This window comes from Ctenopharyngodon idella, chromosome 13 (genome assembly GCF_019924925.1).
Source record: "Ctenopharyngodon idella isolate HZGC_01 chromosome 13, HZGC01, whole genome shotgun sequence".
In the NCBI taxonomy this organism is placed as follows: Eukaryota; Metazoa; Chordata; class Actinopteri; order Cypriniformes; family Xenocyprididae; genus Ctenopharyngodon; species Ctenopharyngodon idella.
The window spans coordinates 15,285,343-15,299,641 of record NC_067232.1 but is presented as its reverse complement, the minus strand read 5'-3'; the positions used below and the strand labels follow the sequence as shown (position 1 = coordinate 15,299,641).

At 38.2% G+C, this 14,299-nt stretch overlaps 1 protein-coding gene across 6 annotated transcripts in view; it reads left to right on the top strand.

The window, feature by feature from the left end:
* kif16bb (kinesin family member 16Bb) overlaps positions 1-10,198 on the top strand; it is a 36,708-nt gene extending 26,510 nt beyond the window's left edge. For 2 of the 6 annotated variants that reach the window (XM_051917483.1, XM_051917486.1), the window contains 3 exons: positions 5,980-6,049; positions 6,847-6,948; positions 7,256-10,198. In XM_051917483.1, coding sequence (XP_051773443.1) covers positions 5,980-6,049; positions 6,847-6,948; positions 7,256-9,376 — 2,293 coding nt within the window. In that variant the 3' untranslated portion in view covers positions 9,377-10,198. Of the gene's footprint in view, positions 1-1,827; positions 2,392-4,833; positions 5,029-5,979; positions 6,050-6,846; positions 6,949-7,255 lie in introns of those variants that run through there. The other 4 variants (XM_051917485.1, XM_051917487.1, XM_051917484.1 and 1 more) reach the window with 4 other exon arrangements.
* Positions 10,199-14,299: the final 4,101 nt, after the last annotated feature.

Genomic DNA, 14,299 nt, shown 5'->3' with positions numbered 1-14,299 from the left:
AAGTGACAGCCCAGGTTTGTGTGAGAGGAGAAAAAAAAAAAAAACCCTTAAAAGTAAACACTCACTTTTTTAGTTTAAGCTGCTCTTTTCAATATCCCTAACATTTTCGTTCTATTTCAGTTGTGTTTTTAGGTTTTGAGTTGAAATATGTATTTCTTGTCATTGCTTGGCATCTGCATTTGAATTCATTCCACACATTTTACTAATTTCTTTTTGGCTCTTACTTGCAGTTAGTTTTATTACACTTTTTAATCTTGGGCCTATTTTTACTGTGATTTAGCTTTTTTTCACTCTGGCAGATGCAGTTAAAGGGGAAAAAAGAAAATGGCTACAACAGATGTGATCTGTTGTTTATGAATACAGACAAAGCTCTCAATGGAAAGTGCAACAGTTATGCAGTATCTAAACTCTTGATGTTGAGTCTTCCTGCAGAGTTTAGCTCCATCCCCAGTTAAATACACCTGAACCAGCTAATCAAAGTCTTCAGGATTGCTGGAAAATTTCATGCAGGTGTATTAGAATAGGTTGAAGCTTAACTCTGCTGGATATTGACCCTCTAGGAGCAGGATTGGAGTGTAAGAATTTCCACACATATAAGAAAGTTTGATTAGAAAGAGAATAAGACATGTGGACAGCTAGAGAGGTTCAGGCTGTTCTGTGTCTTGTGTGTCAACAACTATGACAACAAAGAAAGCTCCCAGTCTCCCAACTCCCAGCTGGAAGACTTCTTTCTGACATGCTACTGTTTGCAGCTGGAGCCGGGAGACGTCATGCATCATCTGTGAACCTCCAGGCTCTTCACATGTACACACAATCTATGTGTGGCGCTTTAGACGCCTTCGGCAATGTTCTGCACGCTGTTCCCCCTAATTGTTCCTTTGTCGGTGTTTACAAAATGTTTTGTTTGTTTGGTCGTCTTTGGCTTTGTTGTTCAAAGCTTTCTATAGATAATGGATTTGTGTGTTTGAAGTGAGCACTGCAAGGCTAGGAGATTGGTAATTTATTTTGTTCTGGCTTTCATGTGATAGACTGTGGATTCTGCAAAAGCATCAGAATTCAGTAGGATTTGATGCATGCATCAAACATGGCTAAATACCAGAAGAGCAAAAAAGAAAAGCACTACACTGTCTAAATATGCTTTAATTTATGAGTCAGTTTTGTACTATATATTTATATCCTGTGCTGTACGGCTTTGCCGGCAAGACAAAATCAAACATTTTTTGTGGGTCTCCATTGGCCTGGATTCATGTCTTTGTCATTTTGTAGTTTTACAATTTCCTATGGAAAGCTTACAGACATCAATAGCTTTAACACTACAACAAAAAGAACATTAAATCTATTTTGATTATAAAAGATTCTGCAACCTTTTTTTGATTTTTAACTCCAACCGTTGTGGTCTGTCAGTCGTATAATGCATGTCAATGGGAACTCCATCTATAAGAGTAAAAAAAACATGCACAGACAAATCCAAATTAAACCGAACAGTATTTATATCATTTTTTACCTCTAATACACCACTATGTCCAACTGCCTCGAGCATCCGGTTGGTGAGGTCTAAAAACGCGCTCTGATGATAGAAGTGATCTCTCGCGTGTATATGTCAATGAGTGCGAGCGATCACTTCCGGCATCAGAGTGCATTCAGACCTCACACACCGGATACCGTGCGTGCGCTCAAGGCAGTTGGACATAGTGGTGTATTAGAGGTAAAAAATGATATAAATACTGCACAAACCGATTGTTTTGTGTCTTAGGACATCAATGTGTCGTCACGAGCCGCAGGGCTTAATTTGGATTTGTCTGTGCATGTTTTTTTTGACTCTACTAGATGGAGTTCCCATTGACAAGCATTATACGACTGACAGACCGCAATGGTTGGAGTTAAAAATCATCATTTGTGTTCTACTGAAGAAACAAAGTCACCTACATCTTGGATGCCCTGGGGGTAAGCAGATAAACATCAAATTTTCATTTTTGGGTGAACTATCCCTTTAAAGCATTGCATTTGCTCAAGCTTTATATGTATGTAGGATAAGTATGTTTATCTTTCCCCCAATCACCTCTGCTTCCTCTCAGTTTGCAAACAGAAGGTGTGCTACTGCAAAAGTTTAATAATCAGCTAGTGAAACAGATGCTTCTCACCTGTTCTGTCGCTTTGCTGGAACCAGTTTCTTTCTTTTTTTCGCTCTTTGATTATGTACATTCACAATTTAATTGAATTTTCTGGATATTATGTAGAATATCAACATATGAAGCATTCAGGAGGCTCTAACTGCTACTTTATTTTCGCTCACAAGAGTTCCCAAGAGCTTACAAAGGTTTTTCATAGCAAATGTCTTGGTAAAATTAGAGGGAACAGAGAAATGAGCATCTGTTCAGTCATGAGAATGTGATCACAGAATGGGCCACAGGTCAGGGTTTTGAATGCTGTTCCCCCCCCCCCCCCCCCCGAAATGTGTTTCAGAGAGAAGGATTTTTGCCATTTTTATAGCTTTGCCCTATGTGAAATTTGTGCAGTGATTCATGTCTTAGCTGTAGGATACATTTTTGTTTAACTGATTTCCTTCAAAAATACAGTGAGTCTTGTTTGAATGCATGAAATGTTGATATTTTCACCTGGCATTTCATTGTCATTGAATGATATCTGTCCAGCACATAGTTAAAGTGCTCATCTTATACAAGTAATTTTCATTTTTGGGTGAAATATTCCTGTGATGTTATTGCATATCATTTGATATATCATCATTGGCAAAACAAAATGACAGCGGTGAGAAAACCGTTGTTAAGAAAGCATGTGGATATGTTTTGACAAGCTCTGCAATTTGGCACTCCAGTAAATTCAATACAATAGATTGTTTGTTTACAGTATTAAACATGAAAAAACAGTGTCAGTGTCAACTTCAACTTCAATTTCTACTATAAAGCAGCTCTCAAGTGTGCTCATGTTTTTACTTGCGGACATTTGATCGACATACAGAACAAGAAATGAACCAGAGATTTCCACGTCAAAGAAGACTGAGCCTCAGATAAAATGTATTTTATCCCCACATTCTTCTCTTCTTCTAAGTTTGCAAACAGAAGGTGCATCTAGTGCTTAAAGGGGTCTTGAATTGAAAAATCTAATTTTCCTTGATCTTTTGACATATAACAGGTCATTGTACTATGAAAACATCATGTAAGTTTCAGAAATCAAAACTTCCTTGTTAGTACAAAAACAGCTTTAATTGAAACCAAGTTCCGAAAATGATTCGTTTCGGATTTTGTCACATTATGACGTAATAGTGCAATGAAAGACACATCATCATGTCTTTGGCCCAGCCCATTGGCGTGTTAGTGAGATGAGAAGTGGAGAAGAGAGATACAGGATCACTGGACTAAAAACAGAGATGCTTGTTTGGTACATTTCACTCTGGATTCTTTGCAATTTTGCAATTTCGGCGCAGACTTTGCAAACGCATTTTTGCTTACATATTATGGCATTACTGCCGGGTCCATATCTTACAGTAAGTAATTTTGTTAATTCTAATGCCTAATCTGTGAACAGTGATTTCTGATATGTAATGATTCATGTACAGTCAGACGTTCTTTGTCTCAAAGTCGATTATTGCCATTTATGCATCAGTAAATCAAGTCAGTGACTAAACGGTTAACTTCTTAGTAGCGTGAAAATAATCTGTTATTTAAATTGTGATTAAAGTATATACAGAAAGCGATCAAAGAACTTTCACTTTATAATCGTTGGAGCTGTCCATCAACAGCGTGATTTTATCAGTTCTGGACTCTCGCCAAAACTCCTCTTATCAAATCAGTGATGTTGATAAAAGCAGTCTTGAGAGTGCAGAAATCAAGTTGCAATGACAAGATCACTGCATTCATTCACTCATCGGCTACAGTTTCATGATCTAAATATAATGCTATAATCAGCACTTTTCAGATATAACACTTATTTCATATGTGAAGATGTTAGCCAATCATAGCAGTGGACGTTTACATTGAATTCTCACAACAGACACGCCACTTCCAACAGAGGTTCATATCAGAGGGCTAAAATCAGGGCAGAAAATGGCCTTGTATTTCCATATTATGACAATTTTTGATGTAAAAATCATACTAATATTATAAGTGCACCTCAGGAAACATTTTAAAATAATTAAATGCAGTTCATGATACCTTTTAAAGATCTGAAATGTTAATTGAAAGGTTGCAGGTTTGATCTTTGCAAGGATTGAGGATCTGTTGTGAAAGAACAAGGCATTTAACCTCAAGTAAAATGTGTACTGCAAGTCTTTTGGATAAATTGACGAAATAGTATTTCGTAGTATGAAGCAACTCACAAACACATTCTTATTTGCCTCAATTATTTTTTTTTTTTTTTACATTTCAGTTTTAAAAAAAGTCAACTTGTTGGTGATGGCAAGGTGTTAGTTAACAGTGCTGTGGTTTTCATTCACACACTGATTAGTACATGGAAAATGGCATGTTTATTTGTGGATATTTTTTTCAACATAATGCATTTTATCTGTTACATTACATTTTGATTATACCTGCATGTTCTGTGCACCAACCCAAAGACTTCCAATATTACAGCTTAGGGTATTTGAAGTAGCTCTTTATTGAATTTTGCAGATTGTTTAGTCATTGATTGTCGCAGTTGTTATATTTAATTAAATGTTTCTCCAGTGCAGAGAAAAAGTTTAGATTTTTGCTATTGTTTCTTTTACTGAATTGTCTTAGATTCATTCACATTGTACGGCCTAATGTTTAAAAAATAGACACAGCAAGTGTTTGCTGAGCAGATATGAAGATAACAATGCTGTTGATAATTGTTTTGCAGTGCGTGTGATGAATGAGAGGCATCATAAAATGTGAATAATCTTCAGACTATATCAAACAACAATATCAAAAACAGCTGGAAGCCAGTCACCAAGAATCCACCTCTGTGAACTCAGAGGGTGACATAAAGACAGCAGAGACCTTGGGAGGGATAAGATCACAGACAGGGCATAGAGAGGAGATGATGTATAAAGAGGTGAATATACAGGAGACAGCCCAAAAGGAGCCACACTGCTTGGGTAGAAACCTAGAGGACGAGTCTTTGTCTTTTAGTAGTGCATATTAATTGAATGCACTACTAAATGCTATAAAATCAGTACTAATTTTTTAGTGTAAATATGTTCTTACAAATTATGATTCCTTTGTCAAAAATCTATGCTTCACATTTTTACATCCCTAACCAAAAAATACTCTGTGAAACTGCTTTTGTGACCTGCATTGTAAAATATGTTGTATTTACCTTTGTGTCTGAACTGCTCTCAGTAGATGCTCTGCTGTTCAAAAACACATGCTCGAGTATAAGATCAGTACCCTGCTGTTGTTTTCTACTGGGGGCGTTTCTGACATTTTACAGGGTTTTGACTCGTACATGCTCTGCTATCTGACGAGTTGTGTACGAGGCTCCATTAAATTTTTGGCTTTCTGTCCAAAATCCTGTTGAGCTTGACGGAAAGTCGTCTTCGTTTCCCACCAAGCTGCTTTTCTATCCCCATGCAAACAGTCTGAGAATGAAGTGCTTGTATGTAAATCCTCAAATCTACATGCGCACATTCTATTTAATTTCACAGCTAGCTGAGTGGCCCTAATCGCATCCAGACATTTGGGTCCTTTGCTATTCAAATCTCATAGACGCTTTTGGAGATGCGGGACATTGTGCAGTTTAGTCTTTTTGCCTTTCCGCCTGTTGGAGGTCTCTTGTGTCATAACCGTAGCAAAAATAATTAAATTCACTCTTCAAAACAAAGACTACAGCAGCGTGGTTTTGAATATAAACCTAATTGCTTCGCTCTTTTGCGGCCATGCTTAAGTGTAAATATCATTTAGAAAAAATATGCTTTTTTCCCTATCTAATCCTTGTAATATAAATACAAATGTTACATTTCTATTTTGTTGAACCATCTAAAATGGAGAATGGTTTCCCTTACAGTTCCAGAAAGGTTTCTGACCAACCTGAAGGTGACATAGAAGACTGTTGTTTCTCAGGAGAGAGTCACAGGGTAAGCATGTGTTGTTAGCCTTCACTTAGTGCTTTATTACTGAATCTGTTTTACTACTGGATGAATTGCATGGATTTATGCTCTTCTATACATTGTCTAAGAAAAAAATCAGAGGTGCTAACTTTTGTTTGTGTCTGGCTGGACAGTAGCTTGATTTTTATAGATTCTGTATGAGGACAGGCGATACGCTGTTTTGAAAAACAAGCATAGATGGAGTTCACCATTGCCTGAAGGCAGTGCAGCTGCCTCTGGGACCTAGTGGGAGCCAGAGCTGTTTTTATGTTTGCACTTGAAAATTAAAAATTGCTGATGTAAATTGTCAATCAGAAGCCTCTGATTGAGCTGTGGACATACTGTCCTATTCTTGACATGTTATTTGATTTCAGCACATAAGGAGCTCACCATTTTGTTTAATTAACTCAGTGACTATATGAATATTAGCCACACAGTGTCTATTATAATTAATTAGACTCTAATTAATACAGCTACTGTCTTAGTTTTAAAATAAAGCAATGACATCAAAAGTATAATGTTGATCCACTGTGATATCACTGATCTTTGAGGTTAAACTTTTATTAAAGGTATTTTAATTACAAACAGTGATATGGGGGTTGTTTCTTATTATCACAGAAACATGCTGTTCTTTTTGTTACAAATATGGACTGCCTTAAGCCTTATTTGCCTTCCAAAATAATTAAGATGGCAAATAATTTGAGCACTCTCAGCTAGCATTGATTATGATGTATACATACTTATTACTTGTGTTTTACATGGCTTTATGGCTGCCCCCTGGAAAGAGAGTGTATCAAAGTAATGGCTTAATCATATTTTCATCTGTGGAACAGCAACTACTACAAATAGCATGCAGAGCCTTTCTTACAAATATAAAGATTCATAGAGTAAGTGTTTCTAACCAATTACTTCTCACTGATTTCACTCCTGGCTCTTCCATTTATATTGGGTGAAGTGTTTAGTCCACTTAAACAGAGATAAACAGATTCGAGATAAACAGAAGTGAGCAGAAATGAGAAGTTATTTTCACAGCTTTTAAAGCCCACTTCTGAGAGATGCTAGACAAGGTTACCCTAATAAGAGTCTCAAAAACATTTGCATGAAACATTGTTACATTTATTGAAATATATTAGAAAATGTAGTGAACTAATAACAATACACTACTGACACAATTCCTTTTTTTCCCCCTTGCAGATATTTTCCACATCTCTTGCTCATACAGACTTCCTTTTTCCTCAAAACAAGACAGACAGTAGTTTCAGTGGACCTTCAGAGTCTAAGCACGTTCCTGAGACACCCAGGGAACTTACAGAACACTGTGCCACTAACAACCCTACAGGAGATGCCAAAAGTCTGGGAAAGTCGCTTCAGACAAGTCTCAACATCCAGTGGGAGAAGCAGCAGTCAGCCCCTCATAAATCAGAAACTGAAGCTTTGTCAGTGGATGTGACAGATAGGGAAACGGAGGGGGAGGAAACAGGGGTGAATGAAGGGTTCTGGGATACTAGAATATTTCAGGAGTGCTGTAACGGGACCTCTGGGCACCTGGATGTCGAGCAGCAGTATCTCTGGCACCCGGTCGTGGGCTCAGAAGGGAGCTTGTTAGCTGAGGAATCCCATATACAGAGCAGGCACACCGCCACGGGAGGAGGAGCAGCCTTTGTCCCCAGCTTGACTCGCTTGGAGCATTTTTCACAGAGGCATAGCCCACTTACCATGGGGGGCCAATTTAGTGAGCACATTTTATCCAGAACATCTGTTGAGAGTCAAGAAGTCAAAGCCCATCCAGAAGGAAGTGGGCTCAGTTCTAGCCTGGGGAGCTTTGCAGGTAGAGTGTCCTGGATGCTAGCAGACGCAAGGCGTGTGCTTACAAACTCTTTGAAGGAACAAACTGGTGGTAGAGAAAGCAGTTGGTACAATCAAATGTGCTCACTGGTAAAGGATCTACCCTTTGTACACCATATCCAGTTTGAATTGACTCTAAGACCAGAGGCAAAACCAACTCTGGAGGCAACCCAGTTTCGACACAATCTGTCTCATAGTGAGATTTTGTCAGTAAGTAAACAGAGTGTAACGTTGCCTTCCATGCAAGATCTGTCAAGATCCAGAACCGATGAATGGAAGAGCCCTTTGATGGCTTTGGAGGCAACTCAGACAAGGGATTCGGTGACTACCCATATAAGTGAGGGACTGAAGGTATGTTGCCAAAGACTACACCCTGTACCTGAACCCTTGCTCCATCTCCAGAACCTTCCACCTCAGCAGCTTCTCTCCTGCCTGCACAATGTGATCCCTGCCCACTTGCTAATGGAAGAGCGGGTGTTAGCTTTATACTGGCTCAGTGTTGCCACCTGTTCTCAACCTGATCCACAGCCTGCAGTTATTGTCATTTTCCAGACTAAGCTTTTGGTGGTCACTTTTGATCCTTTGACTGATTCTTCTAGCCCCACACACTCTTTAAATGTTTTCTATGAGTTATCCTTTCAGGAACTGCAGGAGATCCACATAGGTTTTGCTGGGCAGACTGTCAGACTGACGGGCAACACAGAGAACAGCATACTTACCTTGCACACTTGCAATGTAGTCTTAAGTCAAGAACTGTCCCGAACTTTACTTGAGGCTATTTACCCTTTCGAGACAGGTGCACTGGACCATCCGTTACTGTCAAGTGACATAGGATGTTTGTCCTTAGACTGGAACTCCTGTATTAAAGATTTACTACTACCCTCTGGTGGGCGCCTTACATGCTCTTTCCAAAAAACCCTGGCTAAGTTGGTCTTCCTGTTACATGGTAACATGCAAGGTGAATGTCCGGCACTTGCACATGTGCAACTACTTCTTTACACGACTGTCAGATTTCAGAGATCAAGTCTCGAGCTTCCCACTGACCCTATTGTACCTGTTTCACAGGTGGCACAAATAGACTCTGAGCTTGTCCAGCTTGTCCTGACTGACACTCACCTGTGTCTCTTGCGTGAGGATGCAGTTTATCACCCACCTCCACGTTCAGTAACTATAGTGGCACGCCAGGCCCAGTTCAGGCTAATAGACATGAGGCAGCGTTTGGACGTCCGTTGCGTGCTGGTCAGAGATGGATACGGCAGTATGCGTCTGGATGTGGTTTTGGCTCATGTCTACCGGAAATCCGGTGCTACTGGAAGTCACCCTCAACCTCCAGAGGTCTGCAGTGCTGATGAGGCAGCTGCCCAATCTCCTACCAACTCTGATTCATCTCCCCGGAATGAAGTGTGGAAATTAACTTTCAGCAGCTCCGCTGAGGCCACCTTCCTGATTAATAACTTGTCAAACATTTGATCAAGGACCTTCCAGCAAAATAATTAACAGCCCAGTGAGGAGAATTCGACAGGAGACTACAAAAAAGGCTGAGTGCACCGAAAACATGACATGAGTCGGCGCCGCTAGGATTTGGGAAATAAAGACATTTTGTAATTGTTCTGTTATTTTTGTACTTTTCCATGAAGTTTTATAAGACTAGCATTGTGATAATTTTTTCTGACAAAGGGATGAGTAAAGGCCTGCTCACTAAGAACGATACCTATAAAAATAACTATAAAGATAACTATATTAGTGTCAACACCAATGCTTTAAATGCTTGAGCTATTCATCAAATTCTTGAGCATTCATCAGCAGGAAAAATCATTGTGACAGTTGTGTCCCGTTATCGTTATAGTTGTGGTATGGACTCTGCTATTATTTTATTATTAAGAACGATTTTTTTAATGTTATAGTTATCATCCTTGGTGTGAATGAGCCTTAATCATTGAAAGTAGTGGCCATGATTTAGATCATAAATTCATCAGGCTGGTTGAGACCATTGACATGGTAGTAATGGTGTTTATTTGGCAATATTATATGGGCAGATCAACAATAATTTTTGATTCAGAGATAGTATCAGTACTCAACCTTGATTTTCATGTTCATTCTATTCATTGCCAATTATAGAATCAAAAGTATGAGATTGCTTCTAATTCGCATTTGATGTGTTTATCCCTGTGTGTCACCGGTATGCTTTTATAGTGTAGTTCATTTTGTCAGATTGCACAGTTGAAGTTATATTGTTTCGGTTGCACGGTGATGTACCACCCTAGCATAAAAATGAAAAAACCTGCATAAAAACTGCTTCTCCCTCTCTTCAATTTTCACACTCTTCCTACACTGTCTTTGACTCATATAGCCTTGCTTCACAAAAAATGCATGTTGCATGCCTGCAGCATCCAGCAGCTATCAGTATGCATCTCTTGAACTCGTCATGGTGTGGGGAGATTCCAAGGTCAAGGTGAGATTTTTTTTTTTCTTCTTCTTCTTCTTTTTTTCTATAGGGTCACTTAAGTTCTCACTGCATCACATTGCTAGCTAATAGCTTCATGGTCCCTTTTGTTCCACTTTATGCCACTGAAGAAGAGGAGCAGGAAGAAGACATTCTTCCCCCCTACCTTGTCTAAAAACGGTATACTGCGTAGAAAATTATGGGCGCATATACAGTGCAATCAACTAGTGCTTTTCTTTGACAGAATGCCAGCAAGAGAGGAAGAGAGTGCCTTTTAATAAAAGTACATCATGTGCCTTCTTAGAAAATCAGAGCTTTTCATGTTTTCAGACTGGAAATACTGTGTAAGTGAAAAAACCCCGACCTAGGACAGATTTTCCAAGAAAAAAAAAAAAATTGCTTTTATGGCAGACTGTAAGTATCAGCTGTTGTTTTATGTTTTTTTTAATAGCAAAAAAAAGGATGTCATATATATGACCCTAGACCACAAAACCAGTCATAAGGGTAAATTTTTTGAAATTGAGTTTTTCACATACATAATCTGAAAGCTGAATAAATAAGCAAATTCCATTGATGTATGCTTTGTTAGGATAGGACAATATTTGGCCGAGATACATCTATTTGAAAATCTGGAATCTGAGGGTGCAAAAAAATCAAAATATTGAGAAAATCGCCTTTAAAGTTGTCCAAATGAAGTCCTTAGCAATGCATATCCACTTACAAAAATATGTTTTTTTGATATATTTAGGGTAGGAAATTTACAAAATATCTTCATTGAACATGATCTTTACTTAATATCCTAATAATTTTTGGCATAAAAGAAAAAAAAAAATCAATAATTTTGACCCATGTATTGTTGGCTATCGATACAAATATGGTCCGGGGTTACATATGTGTTTTATGCAGGCTTTAATTTGCATGTGTTGTTTTATGCTTCCTCATTCATGTTTACATTTACATTCATATAGGCCCGGTTTCACAGATAGGGCTTAGCCTAAGCCAGGATTAGGTCTTACTTCAATTAGGATATTTAAGTAGCTTTTATAAACGTACACTAGAAAAATGCATTACTGATGTGCATCTTGAGACAAAACAATGGCACTGGCATATTTTAAGATATGTCAGTACAAGTTGCTTTCAGTTTAAACTGCTCAAACATGCATTTTAGTCTGGAACTAGCTTAAACCTTGTCTGTGAAACCGGGGAATAATGTTAAAGATGCACTCAAATTTTTTCCTCAAAGTTTTACCCATGAAGAAATTATTGGTAATTTTTTGAAGTACTAAAATAAATAGTTTAAAAGTATAACACACTCACATGAGAAGAAGAGTCATCATATTATGGCCTAATTAAAGCTGTTTTATTTAACTTGGATCAGGTCAAATTTAGACAGAAAAAGAACATTCTGTTATCATGCTGTCAATTCTTGGTTTTTGTGAGCTAAAGTGAAATCTGCAGAGAGGGAAAAAGTGCTCTCTCTTATCAGCTTTATGAAAGAGTGTTACCTTCTTGCTCGCTGTAATGTAGAGACTCCATAATTCCATACAGGCCCTGTACTCAAAACCAGCACTGTCCTCATAAAAGTGGATTGAAAATTCTCCCTTTTGTTTGTGCCCATTTTGGCTGGTTTTTTGGTTCAACAAAGATTTTGGCTCTAATATCGAAATAGGCACTCCTAAAAACCTTTATGAGCAATTATCACCAGCTCCTTTAATTGCATATGAAACATCAGTGATCAAGTAAAGACAAGCAGTCAGCAAGCCATTTAGCACAAGAAGTGGAATTTTGTGTTTTTTATGTTTAATGACAACTTGTGGGCTGTAATAATGACATTACTTTGCTGGTGCTCGTCTAATGAAGCAAAGGTTGCCCAGTTCACACATTCACATGAGTGTTCTGTTCCAAAATTAAACATTCATTCAATACCGATAATGTATTGATAAGTGATTGTTCAGCATAATTAAAAATGGATTATTTTACCCAGTGGGCATTTTTTTTTGTGTGTGTGTGTGTGTGTATGTGTGTGTGACAAAGGCTACTTTAAATATTTTTTTCTTAGGACATGGGCTTTTCCACTCACACAGTATGTGACGATAGTTTAAAATATAGTCAGTCTGAAAACCATTGTGTGCTTCCGAATGAACACGTTTCCTGAACCAATGACTTTCACAAAATGGTTCAGTCAAAAAGATTCATAAAAATATATCAGAAATTGAATCAGATTCACCCTCACTGAACTATGAGTCACTTTTCGATTAAAGGGTTAGTTCACCCAAAAATGAAATTTCTGTCATTAATTACTCACCCTCATGTTGTTCTACACCCGTAAGACCTTCGTTCATCTTCAGAACACAAATTAAGATATTTTTGATGAAATCTGAGGGGTAAATGAGTCGTCCATAGACAGCTATTTAACTGACACTTTCAAGGTCCAGAAAGGTACTAAAGACATTGTTAAAAAAAAGTCGACGTGACTGCAGTGGTTCAACCTTAATTTTATGAAGCGATGAGAATACTTTTTTTGTGCAAAAACAAAACAAAAATAATATTATTCAACAATATCTTCTCTTCTGTGTCATTCTCATATGTTGTTTGCGTCCAGCGCTTCCAGGTTCTACGTCAGAACGGTAACTCACTATTGGCCGGCTCCTGCGTCAGCATCACAGGCTGCTCATGCTGCATGTCATGCTGCTCACATGATTAGCTTTGGCCAATACTGAGACAGCATTCGGACGTAAACACTGAAGCCTTTATTGTGCTTACTGCGACAATTATGCAAGGATAATGACAGGGAAGAGAAGAGATTGTTGAATAAAGTCATATTTTTGTTTTGTTTTTGCGCACAAAAACGTATTCTCGTCGCTTCATAAAATTAAAGGTTGAACCACCGCAGTCACATTAACTGTTTTAACAATGTCTTTAGTTACTTAATAGACCTTGAAAGTGGTGGTTAAATTGCTGTCTATTGACGAGTCATATACCTCTCGGATTTCATCAAAAATATCTTAATTTGTGTTCTAAAGACGAACAAAGGTCTTACGGGTGTGGAACGACATGAGGGTGAGTAATTAATTAATGACAGAGCTTTCGTTTTTGGGTGAACTAACCCTTTAAATCTGATCGAAATGAACCGGGAACCACTAATGTGATGTATATTTTAGGTTCGTTAGTCAAGTTGTGCAGTTAAAGATTCATATTCACAACATTAATTATAGTCAGTTAATAATGGTATTCTACAAACTTTTTTTTTTTTTTTGCAACAATATTATTGGTTACAGTTTAGCATATGAGGTTCAACTGTGAGGTTTCTTGACAGTAAGGCCATTCACTAGGTTTAGTTACAAAAACTTTCATGCATCATTAAACTAATAAAATAAATGACAGTATAAACCTTTTACTCATTGTATTGTGCAGATAAAGAGAATGCATCCATCTCTGTGATGAGAGAAAAGCTTGTTTTATTTGATTTCGATTCATCACATAAAAAGCCTCCCTAACAAATAACGTTATTGCGGGACGGGAGCTGTGTGACGCTGGATACCATTATTCAAGAGGCCCCGAAATTTGCTAGCTACCATGATAACAATAGTAGACGCTGTATTGCTGTCATGCTAGTCAATCAATTGTGCAGGCCAGAGGGCTCTGTGCCACTATAGTCTCCTTATGGATGTTTTTTGAATGCTTTATCCATCACATTAGAAGCAAGCCTGTTTGAAATATAACAAATAAAGGGAAGATGACAGCGCAAATAGAAAGGCACCCTCTTCCCGCTCAGCACCGCTGATCAGGTCAAGCGGACAAAAGGCAGGGAATGATGTGTGGGGCTTTTTCTGAGAAAGTGTGTGCGTACGAGTGGAGCTTCTCGCCTGGACCAGCGAGACCTCTTATCTCGCCTTTGCAGGCCCTGTGAGGTGGGATGCGTCCTCTTTCATTAATATACTTCACACCTC